We start from the raw sequence: 25036 nt of genomic DNA, 5'->3' as shown, positions 1-25036 counted from the left end.
GTAGCAAAATGCAATATCTTGCATTTATCCAAACTAAACTCCATCTGCCACTCTTCAGCCCATTAGACCAACTGATCAAGATATCTTTGTGATCTTAGATAACCTTCCTCACTGTCAACCATACCACTAATTTTGGGGTCATCCACAAACTTTCTAATCATGCCTTCTATATTTTCATCCAAATGATTTGTATAAAATGACAAACAGAAATGGATCCAGTACTGAACCCTGTGGAACACTGCTGGTTACAGGTCTCCATTCATTCTGAACAGTACATACCTCCAGATACAGGCGCATCCATAAACGTTGCTCCAATCTTTTCTGCAGCTTTGGCCATTTCTTTAGAAACAGCTGGATCGATTGTGCTCGAATCAATTAGCAATGAGCCTTTCTTAACTTTTCTGCAAAGCAAATTTGGAAAGAGAGTTTAAAATCACCAGACTACAAAACTATTGACAAGTGATTCACCAGAAACAAAAATGTTACCCTCAGAGCAACACACAAAAAAATGACTTACAAAGAAAATCAACAAAACAATTAAATCTGTAAACAGGTTAGAACTTGTTCCCAAAAAAAAAACTTCCCCCAAAATTCCAGAAGACAGCAACTCAGATGGAATTTTAGTGGCATTACTTGGATTTCGTAGACACCTAAAAAAAAACCTGTGGTAGGTCAGGAAAAGGAAGCTATCACCCCTGGGCTGAGCCTGATCTTATTTCGACACTTTCCAATAAGGGTAACATAACCTACACAGACCTTTGTCAAAGCCTTCTTGCAATGCCATCTTGTCACATTACTGATTGACACACTGCTTGTTCCAGTCCTAGAACAGAAGAAGTCTGGCAAATAACAATGCTGAAAATAAAAATCAAGGAACTAGAGTTCACCAATGATTGTTAAAAAATGTGTTTTTTTATTAGATTCAATTAAAAAATTAAAACTTGGCAAGATTAATCCAAACTTCATATTGGGAAATTCTTCTTTATTAACTACTCTGACGAATATACCAATAGATAGGAGTTGGACGATATTTATATAGAAAAATAATGTAATGGTCAAAATAAATCTTACAACTAGAAACATCAGCTTATTAAACATGGCAATTTCTTTTATAGATAAAACCTACAGATAAATTCCTATGCTCAGATGTAATATGTCAAGAGAGAATGAGGACAGATCAAGATGCATCTTTTGTTTTAAATTCATTCACAGGATGTGGATATCACCGGTCATGCCACTATTTATTGCCTATACATAACTGCCAAGAGGCCAGTTAAGAGTCCTCAACTTTTCTGCTGGCCTGGAGTCACAGGTAGACCACACTGGGTAAGGATGGCAGTCTTCTTTCCTAAAGGACATTAGTGAACCAGATGGGTTTTTTCCAACAAGACAGAATGCTGTCATTAGAACTTCAATTCCAGCTTTTTATTCAAATTTAATTTGAACTTGATCTCCAAACTACTTCCTGGATTAATACTTTAGTGATGATAATATTAGGCCATCACCTCCCATAACATATAGTACAGCACATTGACAGCAACTTCAACTGCTTAAAATAAATATTAAGCAGTATACAAAATTACTTACTTTAAAATGCCATTTGGGCCTGTGTAAACCTCAATCACATTAGGACTTGATGGCAACATAGTTATGACCCTATCAGCCCGCTCAGCTACTTCAGCAGCAGAGTCCATAATCTACAAAACAAAAGGAGACAAAAAAAAAGTAAAGTCTTCTTGTGACATTTTAAAGAAACAAACCAGGCAAGTAAATGGCTTAAAACTGTTTGGGGACACCAGATCAGTTTTATATTTACGTTTTGCACTTGAGAGGCAAATTCAATAACTTCAAGAAAGAGGCAAGTAGAGTATCAATAATGGAATAATATTGCTATGCATATACAGAATAAATACACATTGTATGCTATGCTCAAACTAAGTCAACAGGGGAAAAAAAAGGAATTTTGTAGGCGATGGATTAATGGTATTATTGCAAGATGATTAATCCAGAAACTCAGCTAATGTTCTGGGGAGCTGGGCTCGAATCCCACCACATCAGATGGTGGAGCTGGAATTCAACTGACACTGGATATTGCAAAGGCTATGGGCCCTGACAACATTCCAGCAATAGTACCGAAGACTCGTGCTCCAGAACTTGCCGCTTCCCTAGCCAAGCTGTTCCAATACAGATACAACGCAAGTATGTCCTGTACATAAAAATCAGGACAAGAACAACCCAGCCAATTATCAGTTCATCAGTCTACTCTCAATCATCAGTAAAGTGATAGAAAATGCCATCAACGGTGCTATCAAGCATCACCTGCTCAGGAATAACCTGATTAGTGATGCCTAGTTTGGGTTCTGCCAGGGCAACTGAGCTCCAGACCTCATTACAGCCTTGGTCCAAAAATGGACAGAACAGCTGAATTCCAAAGGTGAGGAGAGAGCAACAGCCCTTGATATGAAGGCTGCATTCGAGTGAGTTTAGCATCAAAGTCCTAGGAAAACTGGAAGCAAAGGGCAAACTCTCCGGTGGTCGGACCCATACTCTATGGGTCATGGTTGTTGGAGTTCAGTCATCTCAGCTCCAGGACATCTCTGCAGGAGTTCCTCAGGGTAGTGTCCTCGGCCCAACCATCTTCAGCTGCTTCATCAATGACCTTCTCTCCATCATAAGGTCAGAAGTGGGGATGTTCGCCGACGATTGCACAATGTTCAACACTATACCCAACTCCTTATATACCAAAGCAGTCCATGTTCAAATGTAAAAAGATCTGGACAATGTGCAGGCTTGGGCTGACAAGTGGCAAGTAACTTTTGCGCAAGACAAATGCCAGGCTATGACTATCATGAAAGGAGACAATCTAACCACCAGCCCTAGGCATTCAGAAGTGTTAACATTACTGAATTCCCTACCATCAACGCCCGGAGGGTTATTATTGACCACAAACTCAATTGGCCTCACCACGAACAGTAGCTACAAGAGCAGGTCAGAAGCTAGGAATACTGTGGCAAGTAACTCGCCTCCTGGCTCCTCAACAACTAAAAGGTAGGAGTGTGATGGAACCCCCACTTGCCTGGATTAATGCAGCCCCAACAACACAAGATGTTTGACACCATCCACCTGCCCCCAATTGGCACTACATCCACAGGGATCCATTCCCTCCACCATTAATCAGTAGCAGCAGCGTGTACTGTCTACAAGATGCATTGCAGAAAGTCACTAAAGATCCTGAGACAGCACCTTCCAATCCCATGATCACTTCCATCTAAAAAGGGAAAGGGCAGCAGATATTGGGAACACCACCTTCGAGTTCCCCTCCAAGGCACTCACCATTCTGACGTGGAAATAGATCACCGTTCCTTCACTATCGCTGGGTCAAAATCCTGGAATTCCCTCTCTAATAGCATTGTGGGTAAACCTACAGCAGTAGGTTCAAGAAGGCAACTAGAGACAGACAATAAATGCTGGCCAGCCAGCAACACCCACGTCCCACAAGCGAACATGTTAAAAGAAAAGTTGACATTTAACCTGCAGGGAGAAAAAGGTTTCACTATGCAACAACAGAAACTTGCAAAAATATCAAGTTGCATAAAAGAGGAAAGCAATAGGCAGTTTGGACTAACTGAGTTGAAAAATATGGTGCTGGAAAAACAAAGCAGGCCAGACAGCGTCTGAGGAGCAGGAGAAATCGACATTTCAGGCATTCCTGAAGCCCTTCTTCAGGAATGAGGCTGGTGCACCAAGCAGGCTAAGATAAAAGGTAGGGAGGAGGGAATTTGGGGGAGGGGCGCTGGGAATACGATAGGTGGAAGGAGGGGAGGGTGGGGGTGAGGGTGAGGGTGAGAGGCCGGAGAGGGGGTGAGGGCGGAGAGGTTTGGAAGAAGATTGCAGGTCAACAGGGCGGTGCTGAATCAGAGGGTTGGGACTGAGATAAGGTAGGGGGAGGGGAAATGAGGAAGCTGGAGAAATCTACATTCATCCCATGTGGTGGGAGGGATCCTAGGTGGAAGATGAGGCGCTCTTCCTCCAGGCATCGTGTGGCCAGGGTCTGGCGATGGAGGAGGCCAAGAACCTGCATGTCATTGGCGGAGTGGGAGGGGGAGCTCAAAAAAGTGTTCAGCCACAGGGCTGTTGGGCTGGTTGGTGCGGGTGTCCCAGAGGTGTTCCCTGAAACGTTCCGCAAGTAGGCGGCCTGTCTCCCCAATGTAGAGGAGACCACATCGGGTGCAGCGGATGCAGCAAAATTATGTCTGTGGAGGTGCAGGTGAATTTGCAACAGATATAGAAGGATCCACTGGGGCATTGGAGGGAGGTGGGGAGGTGTGGGCGCAAGGTTTACACTTCTTGCGGTTGCAGGGGAAGGTGCCGGGAGTGGAGGTTGGGTTGGTGGGGTGTGTGGACCTGACGAGGGAGTCGTCTCTCCTGAATGCTGATAGGGGTGGGAAGGGAAATATATCCCTGGTGGTGGGGTCTGTCCGGAGGTGGCGAAAATGACGGAGGATGATACAATGTATCCGGAGGGTGGTAGGGTGGAAGGTGAGGACCAGTGGCGTTCTGTCCTGGTGGTGATTGGAGGGGCAGGGTTCAAGGGCGGAGGTGCGGGAAGTGATCTCCACCTCCCGCACCTCCGCCCCTGAACCCCGCCCCTCCAATCACCACCAGGACAGAACGCCACTGGTCCTCACCTTCCACCCTACCACCCTCCGGATACATTGTATCATCCTCCGTCATTTTTGCCACCTCTGGACAGACCCCACCACCAGGGATATATTTCCCTCCCCACCCCTATCAGCATTCAGGAGAGACCACTCCCTTCGCGACTCCGTCAGGTCCACACACCACACCAACCCAACCTCCACTCCCGGCACCTTCCCCTGCAACCGCAAGAAGTGCAAACCTTGCGCCCACACCTTCTCTCCCCACCCCCCCCCCACCACCCCAATGCCTCAGTGGATCCTTCCATATCCGTCGCAAATTCACCTGCACCTCCACACACATTATTTGCTGTATCCGCTGCACCCGATGTGGTCTCCTCTACATTGGGGAGACAGGCCGCCTACTTGCGGAACGTTTCAGGGAACACCTCTGGGACACCCGCACCAACCAACCCAACAGCCCTGTGGCTGAACACTTTTTAGCTCCCCCTCCTATTCTGCTAATGACATGCAGGTCCTTGGCCTCCTCCATCACCAGACCCTGGCCAAACGATGCCTGGAGGAAGAGCACCTCATCTTCTGCCTAGGATCCCTCCAACCACGTGGGATGAATGTAGATTTCTCCAGCTTCCTCATTTCCCATCCCCCCCCACCTTATCTCAGTCCCAACCCTCAGATTCAGCATCGCTCTCTTGATCTGCAATCTTCTTCCCGACCTCTCCACCCCCCACCCCCTCTCCGGTCAATCACCCTCACCTCCTTCCACCTATCGTATTCCCAGCGCCCCTCCCCCAAATTCCCTCCTCCCTACCTTTTATCTCAGCCCGCTTGGCACACCAGCCTCATTCCTGAAGAAGGGCGTATGCCCGAACCGTCGATTCTCCTGCTCCTCGGATGCTGCCTGGCCTGCTGTGTTTTTCCAGCACCACATTTTTCAATGCTGGTACTCCAGCATCTGCAGTTCTCACTTTCTCCCAGTATGGACTAACTGGTCTTGCCAACATTTACGTTCCATCCTGCCACATGTAATCCTCTGTTAAATGACAATCAGAGATGCAAATATAAGCGACAAGGTCACATAGATGTCACCTATGATTCAGAAGTCACAGTTGTACCTCTGACTGAAGTGGTCTTGGGTTCAAGTCCAAATCCAGAGACTTGAAACTTCAGCACAAATTCTATGTGGTCATGCCACTCAGTGCAGTACTGAAACAGTGCTGCAATATCAGAGGCCTGGCATTTTGGTTAAAATATTATATAGAGGATTCATTTACTCTTTCAGCCAAAAGCTAAAGATCTTGATGACAATATTTAAAAGAATTAGTTCTCAGGTGCCCTGAACAAATTTATCCTAACCAAGAACACTTCAACCATGATGCTTTCTGACTTATGTCAACCAACCTCTTGGTGTTCCCCAGAACTGCACCATGAAACTGGCAACTACTCCTGTCTATGCACGTTTGTAGTTAACCATTAACAAAAACAGACTGTCATCAACCCCCTTCTCGTCTACAGGGTGTCCTGAAGCCCTGGCATATGGAAATCCACTGATCTAGTATGAAGTTTGACTGTTTATTATGTTCGCTATTAAAAATTTCAATAAAGTACATCTTGTTGAAAAAGGTGCAAATGGAGTGCTGCAAATGGCTCTGGAACTGTAAAAGTTATGTTTATACAATGTCCAATTTACCCATGCAATGTTTAAAAGAGTTTTTAAAACATGGAATTTTTAAGTTTATGATATTTCAGCTGTTACCTTAGTCAAAGTATATTTCTCAAATCATTTTTATTTCTGAAAAGTCATTAAAAAAAATAAAAAACTTTGTTCAAGAATTCTTCAAGGTGACTGGCTGCTTAACCTGCTTGGTGACATATCTGTTGCTCAAAAGAAATGCCCCACAGTTGGTGCCAGAATGAACTTAACATTCAGAAGGCAAACATCCATGCCATACAGCATTTTTTTTGATATATTAATTCATAGGATGTGGGCATCACTGGTTAGACCAGTATTTATTGCATTCCTAACTGCACTCAAAGTAGTGGTGAAATACCTTCAAACTGAAGCTGTAGGTATATACTGGAGATACATCCACAATGCTGTTGCATGTTTCAGGATTTCACCTCATGACCAGTGAAGGAAAGGCAATATTTTCCAATTAAGGATAACGTGTGGCTTAGAGAGGAATTGCAGGCACAGATTAGATTACCTAGTGTGAAAACAGGCCCTTCGGCGCATCTAGTCCACACTGACCCTCCGAAGAGCAACCCACCCAGACCCATTCCCCCTATCTAATGCACCTAACTCTACAAGCAATTTAGCATGACCAATTCACCTAACCTGCACATCTTTGGACTGTGGGAGGAAACCGGAGCACCCAGAGGAAACCCACACAGACAGTCGCCAGAGGCTGGAATCGAACCCGGGACCCTGGCGCTGTAAGGCAGCAGTGCTAACCACTGAGCCACCGTGACACCCTGTTTTCATGCATCTGCTGCCAGGGTCTCTTTCATTAATACTATTCACTAGTTTGGACGGTGCTGTTGAAGGAGTCTTGTTAAGTTACTACGGTGCACTTTGTTAATGGTAGGCACTGCTGCCACTGTGCATCATTGTGGAGGGAGAGAACATTTAGATTTTTGGATGCAGCTTTCTTCAGGTGCAGTGGAAAATCAAGTCTATTGGCTCAGCATTTTGTTCGGCAATGGTGTGCTCAAGTTGGATTCCAAATTTCATACATTACAATAACAATGCTTCAAGAATAAAGCTGCCAATGTCAGAAGGACATCCAATTTAGATGCCATAGCATCATGTTTAGCCATCATATTTTACAGCAAACAGACCTTGTAGTGCAGTTACAGGCTGTAGTGCTGGGTCAGGGATACAGAGGCTGATGGTACTGTTAGAAGTAATGCATCAGCCCATCGGTTATGAACAAGCAAGTCAATGGTCTGCTTTTGAATTCTTTGGTCAAATGATAAGGAAACTGCATATCAAGGTCAGTCAACACCTAATATATTGGTCACATGCAGAGCATTGAGGATTGTTAGAATTCCTATTTATTCTCTCATCACATTCGTGCAAACCACAGCAGTGTTTCATTGTCTGGTTATTTACCTTGGATCAGAAGAGGCAGAATCCATATGGAGTAGAAAAGAAATTTTAAAAAAGGAAAGATGACACTGACAGGAGTAGTGGTCTATAGGTCTCTTCTCAATAGCTAAGCAGTGGGACAGAAAATAAAGTTGGGGCTGATGATAGCATGCAAAAAAAAAAGATAGTATTCTAAATAGTGGTTGACTTCAATCTTAGTGTAGACTGGGATAATCAAGTTTCGCGGAGGTAACCACAAAGAAGACCATACCGCACAGAATGCATTCAGGACAGTTTCCTCATGCAATATATTATGGACCCAACCAGGGATCAGGCCATTTTGGATCTAGTATTTTGTAATGAGGCACATTTAATAAAATTATGTCAGAGTTGGGAAGATTCCTGAGGAAACGGTGATAACAACATCTCAGGATTTAGCATTCAGCTCGAGGGAAAGCAATATGGGCCAGAAACAACTGAACTAAAAACTTAAATAAAGATGATAACAAGGAATGAGACAGAGCTGGCTACAGTGGACTGGGAAAGGAGTTTAGTAGAATAAGGACATTTAAGAAAATAGCTCATGGTTCACAACAATGATATATCCCTGCGTGAAAGGAGGATCCTAGGAAGAGAATAAACTAATCATGGTTAACCAAGGAAGTTAAGGATAGCATCAAATTGATAGCAAAGAAAAATAGTCAAATAGTGTTAATTAAGATCTAGCAAGCCAGAAGATTAGGAAAGTATTAGGAAAATGGGATTAGGAAAAGGCTAAAAATATAAAAAAGAGGGAGAAGATAAAATTTGAGGGTAAATTTGACAGTAATGTCCAGACAGACTGTAAATGCTTCAATATACATGAAGATGATGATAGAGGCCTAAGTTAACATAGGTGCCTTGGTGAATGAGGCTGAAGAAATAATAACAGGGAACAAGAAAGAGGCAGAAGAGTTGAATAAATGTTTGCATCAGTTTACACAACTGAAGTCACTACAGCATTCCAAAATTAAATAAATGTAACACTAAATAATAAAAGGCCTAAATAACAGAGGATTTAGGAATAGTTAACATGAGCCAGCAATGGCTTCACAAAAGGGAAATCATGCCTCTTAAAAGTTGGAGAACTATTTGAGACAGTAATGAGTAGGATTAGAAAAAAGGGAACACATTAGATGCCATATATCTGGATTTTCAAAAGGTTGGCCAATGAGGTACAGTACTTGAGGCTACCCAACAAGCACCAATGGTACTGGAAAAAAGATATTAGTTAGCCAATCCCCTATCCATGCTAATTGAAGACAGAGTTAGGATAAGGGGGTCATTTTCAGGATGCCAACCAGTAACTAGTGAAGTGCCATAGGCATCAATGCTGGATCGCAATTGTTTACAAGACACTGATGACTTGGATGAGGAAAGTGAGTGTATTAGAGTCAAGTTTGCAGATGACAAGAATAGGTGGGAAAATAAGTGGTTCGGGTGACACAGTTTATGGTGGAATAGAGACCAGTGAAGTGAGTGGGCAAAAGCTTGACAGATCGATTTTAATGTGGGAAAATGTGAGATCATGCATGTTGGCAGGAAGAATAGTGTACTTGAACATTACTTAAATGAAGAAAAATTGTAGAGAGCTACAACACAGAGGTATGTGGGAGAGCTCAGCCATGAATTCCAAAAGGCTAGCAGGCAAGTTGAGCAGGTAATAGGGAAAGCAAATGGAATGTTGGCCTTTATTTCAAAAGGAATGGAGTACAAAAATAGGGAGGATTTCTTAAAATGATACAAGGCATCAGTCTGACCACAGATAGAATATTGCAAACAGCTTTGTGTCCCTTATCGAAGAAGGAGATACTGGTATAGGAGGCAGTCCAGAGAAGGTTCATGAGGCTAATCCCAGATATGGAGGATTGTCATATGAGATGTTGTTTCATAGGTTGAGCCTGTATTTGCTGGAATCTGGACGAATGAGAGCTAACCTTACTCAAGCATACAAGATTAAGGGATTTAATAGGATAAATCTGGAAAAGTTGTTTCACCTTGTAGAACAATCTATGGCCAGGTGGCATAGTCTCAGATTGTACGGAAACCCAAGAGATTGCCATTTAAGACGGAGATGAGGAGGATTTTCTTCTCCGAGGGGAGTGAACCTGTGGAATCCTCAACCCAGAGGGTTGGAGAGGTTGTGGCATGAAGTATAATCAAGGTAGAGTTATTTTTAATCCACAAGGGAATCAAGGGTTGTGGGGAAAAGGCAAAGGACAGTTGAAGATGACCAGTTCAGCCATAATCTCACGGAATTGTGAAGCAGACTTAAATGGGCTGAATGGTCTACGTCTGCACCTTCAGCTCCAATGAGAGTGAGTATCTATTATTCTTCTAATCTCCAGAAATATTTCTTTCAACCTTTCATTCAGCCAGTCCCTCTCACCCAGAAATCAGTCAGGTGAAACTTGGGGGTTGTGCTCCCTCTTCAGCAACTATATCCTTCCTCAGGGAAAGAAGACAAACTGTATACAGAGGAACCTCAACTATCCGAATACCACTTATCTGAAAACTGGATTATCTGAAGGAGATCTCGAGGTCCCGCAGAAACATTACATCAAAGACCTGTTTCCAACAGTGATCGCATCTTTTATTAAACAGTGATTAGAACTGCTGCCGAGAATAGTCCTAGACAGATGAAAGTGCAGGCACAGTCTCTAAATGACTCACCTACCAACACCCTCCTTTTCTCCCCACATTTTCCCCAGAGTTCTACACAAGAGTGTACCCTAAACACCTCTTCCACAGATAATCTTTCCAACATTATCCTGTACAGGAAAAAGGTGGAACCTGTCAAAAAATTGCAGTAAAAACGTGTGTGCGTTGGGTGTGGTTGGGGGCGGCAGGGGCAGGGGGAGGTGTTGGATACTGTATTGGATGGGGTTGGTGGCCGGGCAGGGGGGGTGGTGGAGTGCTGGATGGGCAAGGGAGCAGTATTGGGCAGGTAGGGAGGTGGTGTTGGGGGGCAAGTGGGGGTGGGGGGGGGGGGGTGGGGGGGGGCGGGGGGGAGCGGGGGGCGGTGTCGGTGTTGGACGGGGTTGGGGGCAGGCAGAGGCTCATGTGCGGTGTGCTGCTGCCTAGTCTGAACAGGGAGCAGACTTAATAGAAAACTCCGAGCCCCAAAGGAAAGGCATTGAATTGATTAACCAAATAATCAATTATCCGAAGGAAATAGTGCCCACCCATCTCGTTTGGATAATTGAGGTTCCCCTGCAGTTGTGTTCTCACCAAAACCATTGATAGAGTTCAGAAAAGATTTACAAGCATGTTGCCAGAGTTGGAGGGTATGAGCTATAGGGAGAGGCTGAATAGGCTGGGGCGGTTTTCCCAGTAGTGCTGGAGGCTTGAGGAGTGACCTTATAGAGGTTTATAAAATCATGAGGGGCATGCAGTGGATAAGGTCTTTTCCCTGGGGTGGGGGAGTCCTGAACTAGAGGGCATAGGTTGAGGGTAAGAGGGAAACATTTAAAAAGAGACCTAAGGGGCAACTTTTTCACACACACAGGGTGGTGCGTGTATGGAATGAGCTGCTAGAGGAAGTGGTGGAAGCTGGTACAATTACAACATTTAAAAAGACATCTGGATGGGTATATGAATAGGACGGACTCAGAGGCCTACGTGCAATGTGCTGGCAAATGGGACTCAAATAAATTTAGGATATCTGGTTGGCATGGGTGAATTGGACTGAAGGTCTGTTTCTGTGCTGTACATCTCTATGACAATGTATACTTGCATACTCATATCCCACTCCCTTGCAACTGAGGTCATGTAATTTCTCTTTGTCACTACTTATGGTACTTATGTTAACTTTGTGATTCATGCACCAGCATTCCCAAATCCCTCCGAATCCCAAAATTACCAGTCTCTCACCACCTTGGGAAAACAAGTCTTCCTTTGTATTTCTCCTCCCAATGTGGATGATTTCATGTTTCTTTGTTACATGCCACTTATTCACCATTTTGCCCACGAATCCAACATTTTTGTATTTCTTTGCAAACTTCACTCACAGCTTGCTTTTCAAACTAATTTTCTATTGTCAGTCAACCTGGTTAATTCACACTCAAAACACTTCCTTTAGCTAAATTGATGTAAATTGTAAACAACTGATGCTCAAGCACCAAAAAGTTTTGGCACTTTCCTAGTAATTGAGCATTGACTCGAAAATTAAGTATTATTCTAACACTGCTTTCTGCATATCAAGCAATGTTAATATATTACCCTCAACCTTAGAAGCCTTCATCTTGTGTAATAACCTTGTCACAAAAATTATTTGAAGAATGTAACATATTATATCCATGGAGTGGCACGGTGACTCAGTAGTTAGCACTGTTGCCTCACAGCGCCAGGGACCTGGGTTTGATTCCAGCCTCAGGCGACTGTATGTGTGGAGTTTGCACATTCTCCAGTGTCTGTGTGGGTTTCCTCCCATGGCCCAAAGGTGTGCAGGTTAGGTGAATTAGCCAGGCTAAAATTGTCAGTAATGTTTAGGAATGTATATGTTAGGTTAGGTGCATTAGTCAGGAAAATATAGGGTAATTGGTCTGCGTGGGATACTCTGCGAAGGAGCAGTGTGGACTAGTCGGACAGAACAGCCTATATCCACACTGTGGGAATTCTAAAAAAAAAGGATGTTGACTGTCAAAAACTGAAACAGTGGCTTCCAAACAAAGAAGTGCAACCCCAACTAGAGTTAGAGTTATCAGAGGCAAAATTGGGACACGGGCTCCCATTCCTCAGAGTGTGCACTTCAGTGCTCTAGACAACATCTAACCCTGCTCATCTCTTGGTCTCTCACCCCAAGTCAGAGAGGAGAGACCCACATAATGTTGATCCTCTCAAGTGTCCTAGATGACTGCTAGTGAGAGACATAACTCATGCAATGTTGTTTTGAATATGCCATAAATCAAACAAATAATATTATAGGATATTGCAAGAACACATCCAAGTGCTTTCATGAATTTGTTGCCATTGTAGATACTTTGTTTCCTTGCACTTAGCAAATGACAATTCAAACTTTTTAGTCTATCCAATTGTGTACCTGTGCTGAGGGAGAGAGATAGAGTAATGAGATGATGTGGAAAGCGGAGCTGAAACCTTGGCACTGTTGCACCTTATAATTTATGCTTGTTCATAAGCAGTCCACTTTCTACAAATCCCAGCCCAAGGAGAGAAGAAAACAACTAAGTTACTTGTGAATTAAATCCATTATGTTGAAAGCTGCCTTATTTTTAAAATTTATTCATGGACGTGGGAGTGTTGACTATGCCAGCATTTGTCATTGTTGGCTTGTAGAAGATGGTGGGGAGTTGCCTCCTTGACGTGCTCCAGTCTTTTGAGCAGTGGCACACCCACAGTGATGTTAGGGACAGGCTTCCAGGATTTTGACCCAGCGACATTGAAGGAACAGCAATATAGTTCCAATTCAGGATCATGTGTAACTTGGGGGGGATCTTACAGCTGGCCAATCTCTCATTGAACTTCTGTTCTCTCCAGGGTTGTGACTTTGAAGGTTGGATCACAAACTAACAATTATGGAGTCACAAGGATTGCATTTAGCCAGAAATTAATTATTGAAGCATTTTCAGTGATTAACAACTTACATTAAGTCACAAAGCCTACAGCACAAAAGCAAGTTGTTTGGCCCAGGTGGTCAATGCCAGTGTTTGTGTACAAGAACTGTCTCCCACACCTTCCATCTAACCTTTATACAAGCCATTAATTTGTCTCTCTTACTGATCCATCATGGCATATCTCAACTACACTTTACACGAGCATAGTCCATACACTTATCACATTTCATTTAAAGATATTTCTCTTACTAAATTTATTACAACTAATATAGTTCTAGCTTCTAGTTTTGGACTCTTCCCAACCACTACACCTTGCTGCAAATAAAAATATTTTGGTTATGCCAAGGATATCAAAACTTTAATATTAAAGTTTCAAAACGTCTACTCAAACTGAAATTCTGAAAAACCTGATAATCTGATGCTTCAAAGTTACTTCATTAAAAAACAAACAAATTGGCAAAAGGTTTTTCAACTTATATTATCCTGCCTCCAGAATCACTGGTACTTGAACAGTGTACAATTCACCAAAGACAAAATTTTGCTAATTTGGCTGCAAAATTCACAAACTTAGAAATTGAATTACATAGCCAGAGAAAAAGTGGCATATTTCTATTGTGTCAAGAAATTGATCAGCTATCAAAACAGTGACCATCCAATGCATGTCAGTTTATTAATGAATCCACCCTCAGAGGTGCCTGATACCCCACTATTTTAACAAAGTTGCAGCTTTCAGTTTATGGTTTAATAGTCAAAAAGTTCCAATTTACACTAGTTTGTTGTAGGATCACCAGAATAAAAAAAGTTAAAAGATAAATTTAGATAAATGTGGGGTGCTGCATTTTGGCAAAGCAAATCTTAGTCGGACTTATACACTTAATGGTAAGGGTCCTCTGGAGCATTGCTGAACAAAGAGACCTTAGAGTGCATGTTCATTGCTCCTTGAAAGTGGAGTCGCACTAGATATAGGATAGTGAAGGTTGTGTTTGGTATGCTTTCCTTTGTTGATCAGAGTATTGAGTACAGGAGTTGGGAGGTCATGTTGCAGCTGTACAGGACATTGGTTAGGCCACTGTTGGAATATTGCGTGCTATTCTGGTCTCCTTCCTATCGGAAAGATGTGGAACTTGAAAGGGTTCAGAAAAGATTTACAAGGATGTTGCAGGGTTGGAGGATTGAACTACAGGGAGAGGTTGAATAGGCTGGGGCTGTTTTCCTTGGAGTGTCAGAGGCTAAGAAGTGACCTTATAGAGGTTTATAAAATCATGAGGGGCATAGATAGGGTAAATATACAAAGTATTTTCCCTGTGGTGGGGTAGTCTGAAACTAGAGGGAATAGGTTTAAGATATAAAAGAGACCTAAGATGTAACTATTGCATGCAGAGGGTGGCACGTGTATGGAATGAGCTGCCAGAAGATGTGGTGGATTCTAGTTTAATTGCAACATTTAAGAGGCATCTGGATGGGTATATGAATAGGAAGGGTTTGGAGGGATATGGGCCAGGTGCTGGCAGGTGGGACTAGATTGGGTTGGGATATCTGGTCGGCATGGACGGGTTGGACTGAAGGGTCTGTTTCCGTGCTGTACATCTATGGTTATGACTAAGATGATTTTAAACGATATTAACGACCCATGGCCCTCCAAAACCAATAGAACTGTTATCCAACATCCTAATAACAGTCAAAATCCTCACAAATCATATGTTTAGGTGAGATTGCATCACTGTACAACTTTTGATAGTTGTGGTTTAGACGGCTTCATTGTCCTAGACAGAAATGGTTCCATTTTTACCTATTTGTCAGAGTACCTCCAACAATGGCTCATCCTCCTTGGCATCATCTGAAGAGACCAGGCCAGCTTCCACAAATGCAAATAAAGGAGTGCACAAAATGAGAACTCCAAGGAAGGCAGTCACACCACCTGGGAGGAGCAGGGGTGCAGAAGACCCAGAGACAGGCAGTTTGAAAGAAGAAATGTACAGTAATACAGCAAAGCTATAGAGGCAATTGGCTGACAGAGGAGTGGACAGAGACAGACCTCCAAGCGACATGCTAAGCAGGAAAGAGGACAAATATACAGCCTCCACTGACATAATCAGAACAAGGTAAGAGGCCCTGCATATTCAAAGAGAAGCTAGGCTCCAAATTAAGTAGGACCTCAAAGGAAAAATTATTCCCTTTGCAAAATGCAAACTCACATAGTGGCAAATCAGATTAGAAAGACAAATCTGTGACTCAAAGACTGATGTGCTAGAAATGGACTCTGGTTTGTAGTTCACTGACACCAATAACAGAAGTGCGATCTGTATTGTTGGGACTGTCTACACCGGAACCATATTGGAATAGTGTTCCAGGGAAATAGACAGAATTTCAACCTGAATAATGGGTGTGAGGGATCAAATTTGGAACGTGCTCAATGAAACAGGTAGAGAGAAAGCGGTTTGTAATGATAAACTGACAGGGAGACAGAGTACAAATCTAAACATACACCAATATTCAATTTAAGAGGTTACACAAATAATAAAAATAAAATTAAAGTGTACTGTACTGAAACTTATTTAGCATTCAAAAGAAATTAACCTCGAGTGCCATTAAAAAAAGTCTGTTTGCCATTACAAAGACATGGCTGTAGGATGTCAGATTGGGACCAGAGTATAGAAGGACACATTACACTTCGGAAAGACAAGAAGCTATTGAAACTTGATGATATTGTTAATTTATGATGTTATTAGCATGCCAGCGACAGAGAATGAGTTAAGTTCAGGAATCAGTATGCACAAGTGAAAATCAAACATTTTGGGTTCAGTTCTGAAGAAGGGTCTCTGAACCAAAACATTAACTCTGCTTTTTCTCCCACAGATGCTGCCAGACTCAAGGTTTCCAGAAATTTTTGCTTTTGTTTCGGAGTAGGTGCAAGCAGTTTGGGTAAAGGTGGTCTCTTGCTTTTAGCATTTCCCATTTGAGGAATTGGTGAGGCCCTCTCAGGAACTTGTCAGAAAAGTATGCAATAATCATGGGTGGATCTAATTCTAAGTAAACTGGAAAAAAAAAACAGATGGCATAATTAGCTTGGAATAGGAATTCATGGAATGTTTTCAGGATAGTTTGTGAGAGCAGCATGTTCTGGAGTCAACCAGAAAGCAGATGAAACTAGATCAGATATTGTGCAAGGTGATGAGATTAATGAATGACCTGTGGTGAATGTCTCCTTAAGCAGCAATGACTGTTGTTACATGATTGAATTTTACATTCAATTTGAAAGAGGGGGAGGGGGAAGTAGAGAGAGAAAAAAAGAGAGAGGAGTGTGAGGGAGGGGGTGGAAATTGGTTCAAGACAAGTATTTAAAGACTCAAGGGCAATTCTATGGACTAGAAGATAGCAGCAAGTAAAATGGCAAGCGATGTAAAGGACCAGGTCACGATGGATTCATACAGATGTACAGCATGGAAACAGACCCTTTGGTCCAACTCATCCACACTGACTAGATATCCTAAATTAATGTAGTCCCGTTTGCCAGCACTTGGCCATATCCCTCCAAATCATTCCTAATCATAAAAGACATCTGGAGATGGGTCTAAGTATTGATTTTAAGGTGGTATTTCAGAATACGATGACAAAGTTCCAATAGGATGATTTACTAGCTGTGGCTAACGGAGTAATTTTTTTATCCTATAAGAGAAAAGCATATAATAATTGTGCAAAAATGAGTGGCAGGATGGAAGGCGGGATAAATTTTGTATAAAATACATAATAAATGGCTGAAATACTAAAGGACAGAATACATTAGTAGAGTACAAAAAGAAAACTAGCTCGAAGTATATTATAGAGTTTTTTTTTAAAGAAAGGGACTATTGGTCCAATAAAAAGAGAGAGCAAGTACTGACTTCTCTTTCAAACAATACAGGATTATGGCCACTTCTGAAAGAATGTGAAATATTGTTTCTAATTTTAGATTCCGAGGATATAAGATCCAAGACACAGGAGCCGAAATTAGACCATTCAGCCCATCGAGTCTAATCGGCCATTCTCTAATGGTGGAGAAGTTTCTCAACCCATTCTCCTGCCTTCTCCAGTAACCTTGGATTCCCTTAACAATCAAGCACCTTCCTGTCTTACATATACACAACCACCTACCTCCACAGCCATTTCTGACAATGAATTCCACAGATTCATCACTCTCTGACTGACAAAGTTTCTCCTCATCTCCACTCTAAAAGGGGCTTCCCCTAACTCTAAAACTGTGGCCTCAGGTCCTAGCTTCTCCTGCTAATGGAAACATTGCCCCAACGTTCATTCGATCCATGCCTCTCAGCATTCTATAAATTTCTATTAATCCCCCTCCCCCAATCCTTCTAAACTCAGAGTATAAACCCAGAGTCTTCAAACATTCCTCACCTGTTCAGCTTTTCATTCCTGGGAGTATGCTCGTGAGCCTCCTCTGAACAAGCTCCAGGGCCAGTACATCCTTCCCGAGATATGGGGCCCAAAATTGCTCACAATATTCCAATGTGGTCTGACCAGAGCCTTATAAAGCATCAGAAGTACATCCCTGCTTTTATATTCAAATACTCTCAAAATAAATGTCAATATTGTATTTGCCTTCCCAACCACTGATCCAACCTGCACCTTGAGAAACCTGGACTAGGACTTCAAAGTCATTTTTGCACTCCAGATTTGTGCATTTTCTACCCATTTCTATGCCTCTTCTATTCTTCTGACTAAAGCACATGACCTCACATTGGCCTGCATTGTATTCCATCTGCCATTTCTTTGCCCACTCTTCTAACCTGTCTATATCCTTCTGCAGCCTCGTTGCCACCTCAACACTACCTGTCCTTCCACTATCTTAGTATCATCTGCAAACTTAGTCAGAATGTTCAGTTCCTTGATCTAGATCATTAAAATATATAGAGTGAAAAGTTGTGGTGCTAACACTAACCTTTGTGGAACACCACTAGTCACCGGCTGCCATTCTGAGAAAGATACTGTTATTCCCACTCTCTGCTCTCTGCCAGACAGCAAATCCTCTATCCATGCTAGTACCTTGTCTCTGACACCATGGGCTCTTATATTACTCAGTAGCCTCCTGTGCAGCACCTTACCAAAGGCCTTATGGAAGTCCAAATAGTTAACATGCATCTGCTCTCCTTTGTCTAACCTGCTCATTACCTTCTCAAAGAATTTGAACAGACTTGTCAGGCATGACCTCCCCCTGATGAAACCATGCTGACTTTTTTCCTATTTTACTATGTACTTCCAAGTATTCAGAAATCTCATCCTTCACAACGGACTCGAAAATCTTACCAAACGACCAAGGTCAGGCTCATCAGTCTGTAATTTTCTGTCTTTTGCTTTACTCCCTTTTTATACAGGGGTGTCACATGAGCAATTTTCTAGTCCTCTGTGACTCTCCTGATTTCAGAGATTCCTGAAAGATCATGAATAATGCCTCCATTATCTCTTCAGCTATCTCCTTCAGAACTCTGGGGTATGAGTCCATCTGGTCCAGATGATTGGCCAGAAGGTGGATTATTCAGTTTTTTTAGCATCTTCCCCCTGCTTGTGGCCACCAAACTCACCTCTATACCGACACTCTTGAATTTTTTGGGGTGTCACACGTGTTCCATATGAAAACTGATGCAAAGCACTTGTTCAGTTCCTCCACCACCATTTCTTTGTTCCCCATTACTATTCGCCAGTATCATTTTCCAGTGGCCCAATGTCCAGTTTTGCCTCTCTTTTGCTGTTTATATATCTAAAAGAAACTCTTGTAAAGACTCATCTTCATCATCATCATCTTTTATATTACCGGTGAGCTTACCCTCATATTTAATCTTCTCCTTTCTTATTTATTTTTTCATTGTGCTTTGTTGGTCTCAGTAGGTTTCCCAATCCCCTGGCTTCACATTGTCTTTGCCGCATTATATACTGGCCAAGCCACTGCTGCTTCATCCTCCTTTCTTTTACCTAGGGATGAATTTTTGCTGTGTCTCCAGAATTACTCCCAGAAACTACTGCCAGGACTGTTCCACTGTCTTTCCTGCTAGACTCCTTTCTCAGTCCATTCTGGCCAACTCCTCCCTCATGCCTCTGTAATTGCCTTCATTCAATTGTAATACCGTTACATCTAATTCCAGCTTCTCCCCCTCAAAATTGCAGAGAAATCCTATTATGATCACTGCCATCTAAAAATGTTTCTTCACCTTAAGCTTCTTTAAGAAGTCTGCCTCATTAGACATCACTAAATCCAGATTTGTCTGTTCCCTCATGGGCTCAATCACAAGCTGCTTCAAAAAAGCCAAGTTCTAGACACTCCACAAATTTCTTTTCTTGCAATCCACTAACAACTTGTTTTTCCCAGTCCACCTGCATATTGAAACCCCCAAAGATCACTGTAACCTTGCTTTTCTTCCATGATTTTCCTATCTCCTGGTGCATCTTGTGCCCCACATCCTGATTATGGTTTCAAGGCCTGTACATAACTCCCATTATGGCTTTTCCCTTTGCGGTTCCTCAATGCTACCCACACAGATTCTACACCATCTGTTCCTACGTCATTTCTTGCTATCACGTTAATTTCATAATTTAATAATAAGGCAACTCGACCCCTTCTGCCTGACTGTCTGTCTTTTTCACTGGATGTATACCCTTTGATATTTAGCTCCCAGTCCTGATCCCTGTGCAGCCATGTCTCAGTGATGCCCACCACATCATAGCTGCCAATTTCAATGTGCGCCATAAGCTCATTTACCTTATCTCGTACATTGTATGCATTCAGATACAACATTTTCAGTCTTGTGTTTATTATCCTCTTCTCATTGTCATTCCTTTAACCGATGTGCGTGAGTCAGTACAGGAGACAGCGAGAGAAAAAAAACTGACACCAGTTGTGTGAGTGAATCTGCACAGTACTGCCTTTGCTGTTTGAATTCATGTATCACTGGACATCACAGAGTGCGTCTGGAAAAATTAACAAACAGTGAAATTCACAACTGATCTTGGAGGAACTATTTGGGTGAAGTTCACAGCACACAATCAGACAAGTTAATTGTTTTAAGTGTGACCTACAGAAAGTCTGCAGTAGTGAGTAGAGTGGGTTGTTTCTTGATTGTATGTTTTTTGAGATATGTCTCTTGATTAAACTTAAAATATAAGCCAGAACTATTAATCTAACATGGGGCAGTGTTTTGTAGAGGAATAAGACGATGTTATTTTCTGGGTCTGTAGATTGTGAAGGAGCAAAAAATGGCCTTTAGTAGAGTGATATGTGCTTGTCAGATGTGGGAGTTTAAAGAGAGTTGAAGGGTTACTGCGGATTATATCTGGATATTGTCAAGATCTTGTTACATTTGGGTATATACTGCTTTAATATCTGAGGAGACGCAAATGGTACTGAACATTGTTCAACGATTGCACATCCCACTTCTGACCTTATGATGGAGGGAAGGTCATTGATGAAGCACCTGGAGATGGTAGAGCCGAGGGCACAACTTAGAGGAACACCTGCAGAGATGTCCTGGAGCAGAGATGACAGACTTCCAACACCTATGACCATCTTCCTATGAGCTAGGTATGACTCCAACAAAAGCGTTTGCCTCTGATATCCATAAATTCCAGTTCTGCTGGATCTCTACTGTCACATTTGGTAAATTGCGACCTTGATGTCAAGGGTGGCCACTCTTACCTCCCTTCTGGAATTCAGCTCTTTTGTCTTTGTTTGAACCAAGGCCGCAATGAAGTCAGAAGCTGAGTGGCCCTGGCGTAACCCAAACTGGGCGTGATATTGCTAAGCAGTTGCTTCTTGATAGCACCATTAAGGAGCTCTTTTTCTCCTTTACTGATGATCTAGGATGACTAGGGTAGGTATCGGTCCAGTCAAGGATAGTAGTGGGAAGTTGTGCGTGGAGGCAGAGGAGATTGGAGAGACACTAAATCAATACTTTTCGTCAGTATTCACTCAGGAACAGGACATTGTTGCTGATGTGAATATTGAGTCACAAGTGATTAGAATGGATGGTTTTGAGGAATGTAGGGAAGAGGTCCGGGGAATACTGGAAAGGGTGAAAATAGATACGTCCCCTGGGCCTGATGGCATTTATCCTAGGGTTCTCTGGGAAGCTAGGGAGGAGATTGCGGAGCCATTGGCCTTGATTTTTATGTCCTCGTTGTCTACAGGAATAGTGCCAGAAGACTGGAGGATAGCGAATGTGGTCCCCTTGTTCAAGAAGGGGAGTAGGGACAGCCCTAGTAACTACAGACCAGTAAGTCTCACTTCTGTTGTGGGCAAAGTCTTAGAGAGAATTGTAAGGGATAGGATTTATGAACATCTGGATAGGAATAATGTGATCAAGGATAGTCAGCATGGTTTTGTGAAGGGCAGGTCTAAGTGGATGAGGGTAAAGCAGTAGATGTGGTGTATATGGAATTTAGCAAGGCGTTCGATAAGGTACCCCATGGTAGGCTAATGCAAAAACTACGGAGGTATGGCATTGAGGGTGCATTAGAGATTTGGATTAGGAATTGGCTGGCTGGAAGGAAACAGAGGGTAGTAGTTGATGGTAAAGGTTCATCTTGGAGTGCAGTTACTAGTGGTGTTCCACAAGGATCTGTTTTGGGACCATAGCTGTTTGTCATTTTTATAAATGACCTGGAGGAGGGGCTTGAAGGCTGGGTGAGCAAGTTTGTGGATGATACAAAAGTCGGTGGAGTGGTTGACAGCGAAGAAGGATGTGGCAGGTTACAGCGGGATATAGATAAGTTGCAGAGCTGGGCAGAAAGGTGGCAAATGGAGTTCAATGTAGCTATGTGTGAAGTCATTCACTTTGGTAGGAGTAATAAGAAGATGGATTACTGGGCTAATGGTAGGCTACTTGGTTGTGTCGATGAGCAGAGGGATCTTGGTGTCCATGTACACAGATCTCTGAAAGTTGCCACCCAGGTAAATAGTTCTGTGAAGAAGGCATATGGCGTACTGGGCTTTATTGGCAGAGGAATTGAGTTCCGGAGTCCTGAGGTCATGTTGCAGTTGTATAAGACTCTGGTGCGGCCTTATCTGGAGTATTGTGTACAGTTCTGGTCGCCATACTATAGGAAGGATGTGGAGGCACTGGAACGGGTGCAGAGGAGGTTTACCAGGATGTTGCCTGGTATGGTAGGAAGATCGTATGAGGAAAGGCTGAGGCACTTGGGGCTGTTTTCATTGGAGAAAAGAAGGTTTAGGGGAGATTTGATAGAGATGTACAAGATGATTAGGGGTTTAGATAGGGTTGACAGTGAGAACCTTTTTCCGCGTATGGAGTCAGCTGTTACTAGGGGACACAGCTTTAAATTAAGGGGAGGTAGGTATAGGACAGATGTTAGGGGTAGATTTTTTACTCAGCGGGTTGTGAGTTCATGGAATGCCCTGCCAGTATCAGTGGTGGACTCTCCCTCTTTATGGTTATTCAAGCGGGCATTGGATAAGCATATGGAGGTTCTTGGGCTAGTGTAGGTTAGGTAGGCTTCGGTCGGCGCAACATCGAGGGCCGAAGGGCCTGTACTGCGCTGTATTTTTCTATGTTCTATGATCGAGAACAGACTGATGGGGCAGTAATTGGCCGAGTTGAATTCATCCTACTTTTCGTGTACAGGACAATGTGGAAAAAATTGTCCAGCTATAAATCAGTAAGATACCAAAGTTATAACAGCATTAGAACAGCTTGGCTAATGGAGCAAATTCTGAAGCCCAAGTTTTTAGTCCCATTGCTCGAATGTTGTCTGGACCCCCAGCCCTTGCAGATCCATTGCCTCCACAGTTTATTGATATCACATGCAGTGAATCAAATTGGCTGATGACTGCATCAGTGATGCTGGGGGTCACTAGAGGAGGCTGAGATGGATCATCCACTCAGAACATCTGGCTAAAAAGAGTGTTGCAAATGGGGTGTAGGTTTCCTTGCTGAGCTGTAGATTTGATATCCAGGCGTTTCATTACCTGGCTAGGTAACATCATCAGTGGTGACCTCCATGTGAAGCGAGGCTGTTGTCTCTTGCTTTCTATTTATATCTTTCTCCTGGATGGGGTTCCTGGGGTTTGTGGTGATGTTATTTCCTGTTCATTTTCTGATGGGTTGATAGATGGTATCTAGATCTGTGTTTGTGCCAGGCCTCTAAGAATTCTCTGGCATGTCTTTGCTTAGCCTGTCCCAGGATAGATGTGTTGTCCCAGTCGAATCGGTGTTTTTTCTATTAACCCCTCAGAAAATGAACAGGAAATGACATCACCACAAATCCCAGGAACCCCATCCAGGAGAAAGATATAAATAGAAAGCAGGAGACAAGAGCTTCGCTTCACTTGGAGGTCGCCACTGATGTTACCTACCCAGGTAATGAAACATCTGGATATCAAACCTACAGCTCAGCGAGCAAACCTACACCCTAAACCTCAACCTGAGCTACAAACCCTCACAAACCTTGCAAAAAAAGTGTTGCAAGTGCTCCAGCCTTATCTCTATCCTCCATTATAGAAGAGCCCAGTATACCAGTCCAAAAGATATTTGTGGAGCGTCCGCCTCCTTGACTTGCTTAATTGTCCACCACTATTCATGACTGGACGTGGTGCAACTGAAGAGTTTAGATCTGATCCTTGGTTGTGGGATCACTTGGCTCTGTCTATCAATTGCTGCTTGTGCTGTTTGGCAGGCAAGTAATTTTGTTTGGTAACTTCACCAGGTTGACCCCTCACTTTTAGGCATGCACTCTCCATTGAACCAGGGTGATCTCCTGGCTTGATGGTAATAGTTAAGTGGGGGATATGCCAGGCCACTAGGTTGCAGGCTATGCTGGAGTATAATGCAGCTGCTTTTGATAACCCACAGCAACTCAAGTACACCCAGTCTGGAGTTGCTGATCTGTTTGAGGTCTGTCTCATTCAGCACACTAATAGAACACAGTTGAACATGTAATGTAAGGACAATGTGAAGGTGAGGCTTTGTCTTCACAAGGACAGTGCAAGTGGTCACTCTTACTACCTGAGTAATGGTTGGATGAAGCTGCAACCAGGAAGTTGCTCAGAATAAGGTCATGCATATATTGTTCCCCTCTTGTTGGTTTCCTCATTACCCACTGCACAGACAGCCTAGCAGCAGTGTCCTCCTTTAGGACCCGACCAGCTTGATCAGTAGATTCAGAATTGTACAGCACAAAAGCAAACCTTACGGTTCAACTCATTCATGCTGACCAGATATCCTAAAATAATCTAGTCCCATTTGCTAGTCCCCAGCCCGTATCCCTCCAAACCTTTCCTATTCATATACCCATCCAGGTGCCTTTAAATGTTCTAATTGTACCAGCCTCCACCACTTCCTCTGGTAGCTCATTCCACACATGCACCACCCTCCAGGTGAAAAAGTTGCCCCTTAGGTCTCTTATGTCTTGCCCCTCTCACCCTAAACCTATGCTCTCTAGTTCTGGACTCCCCCACCCCAGGGAAGAGACCTTGTCTGTTTACCCTATCCATGGCCCTCATTATTTTATAAACCTGTACGAGGTCACCCCTCAGCCTCCGAAGCTCCAGGGAAAACAGCCCCAGCCTATTCAACCTCTCCCTATGGCTCAAAGCCTCCAACCCTGGCAAAATCCTTGTTAATCTTTTCTGAACCCTTTCAAGTTTTGCAACATCTTTCCGATAGGAGGAAGAC

General features: G+C 43.1%; 1 protein-coding gene across 2 annotated transcripts in view; it reads right to left on the bottom strand.

Annotated features, from left to right (window-relative positions):
* hibadhb (3-hydroxyisobutyrate dehydrogenase b) overlaps nt 1-25036 on the bottom strand; it is a 126966-nt gene that overhangs the window by 91396 nt on the left and 10534 nt on the right. For both annotated transcript variants that reach the window (XM_072575049.1, XM_072575050.1), the window contains 2 exons: nt 1588-1697; nt 280-401 (listed from right to left, as the gene is read on the bottom strand). In XM_072575049.1, the coding sequence (XP_072431150.1) occupies nt 280-401; nt 1588-1697 (232 nt within the window). The remainder of the gene's footprint in view (nt 1-279; nt 402-1587; nt 1698-25036) is intronic.

Source organism: Chiloscyllium punctatum, chromosome 8 (genome assembly GCF_047496795.1).
Source record: "Chiloscyllium punctatum isolate Juve2018m chromosome 8, sChiPun1.3, whole genome shotgun sequence".
NCBI lineage: Eukaryota > Metazoa > Chordata > Chondrichthyes > Orectolobiformes > Hemiscylliidae > Chiloscyllium > Chiloscyllium punctatum.
The sequence above is the reverse complement of the archived record's forward strand: the minus strand, read 5'-3'. Positions and strand labels throughout refer to the sequence as shown.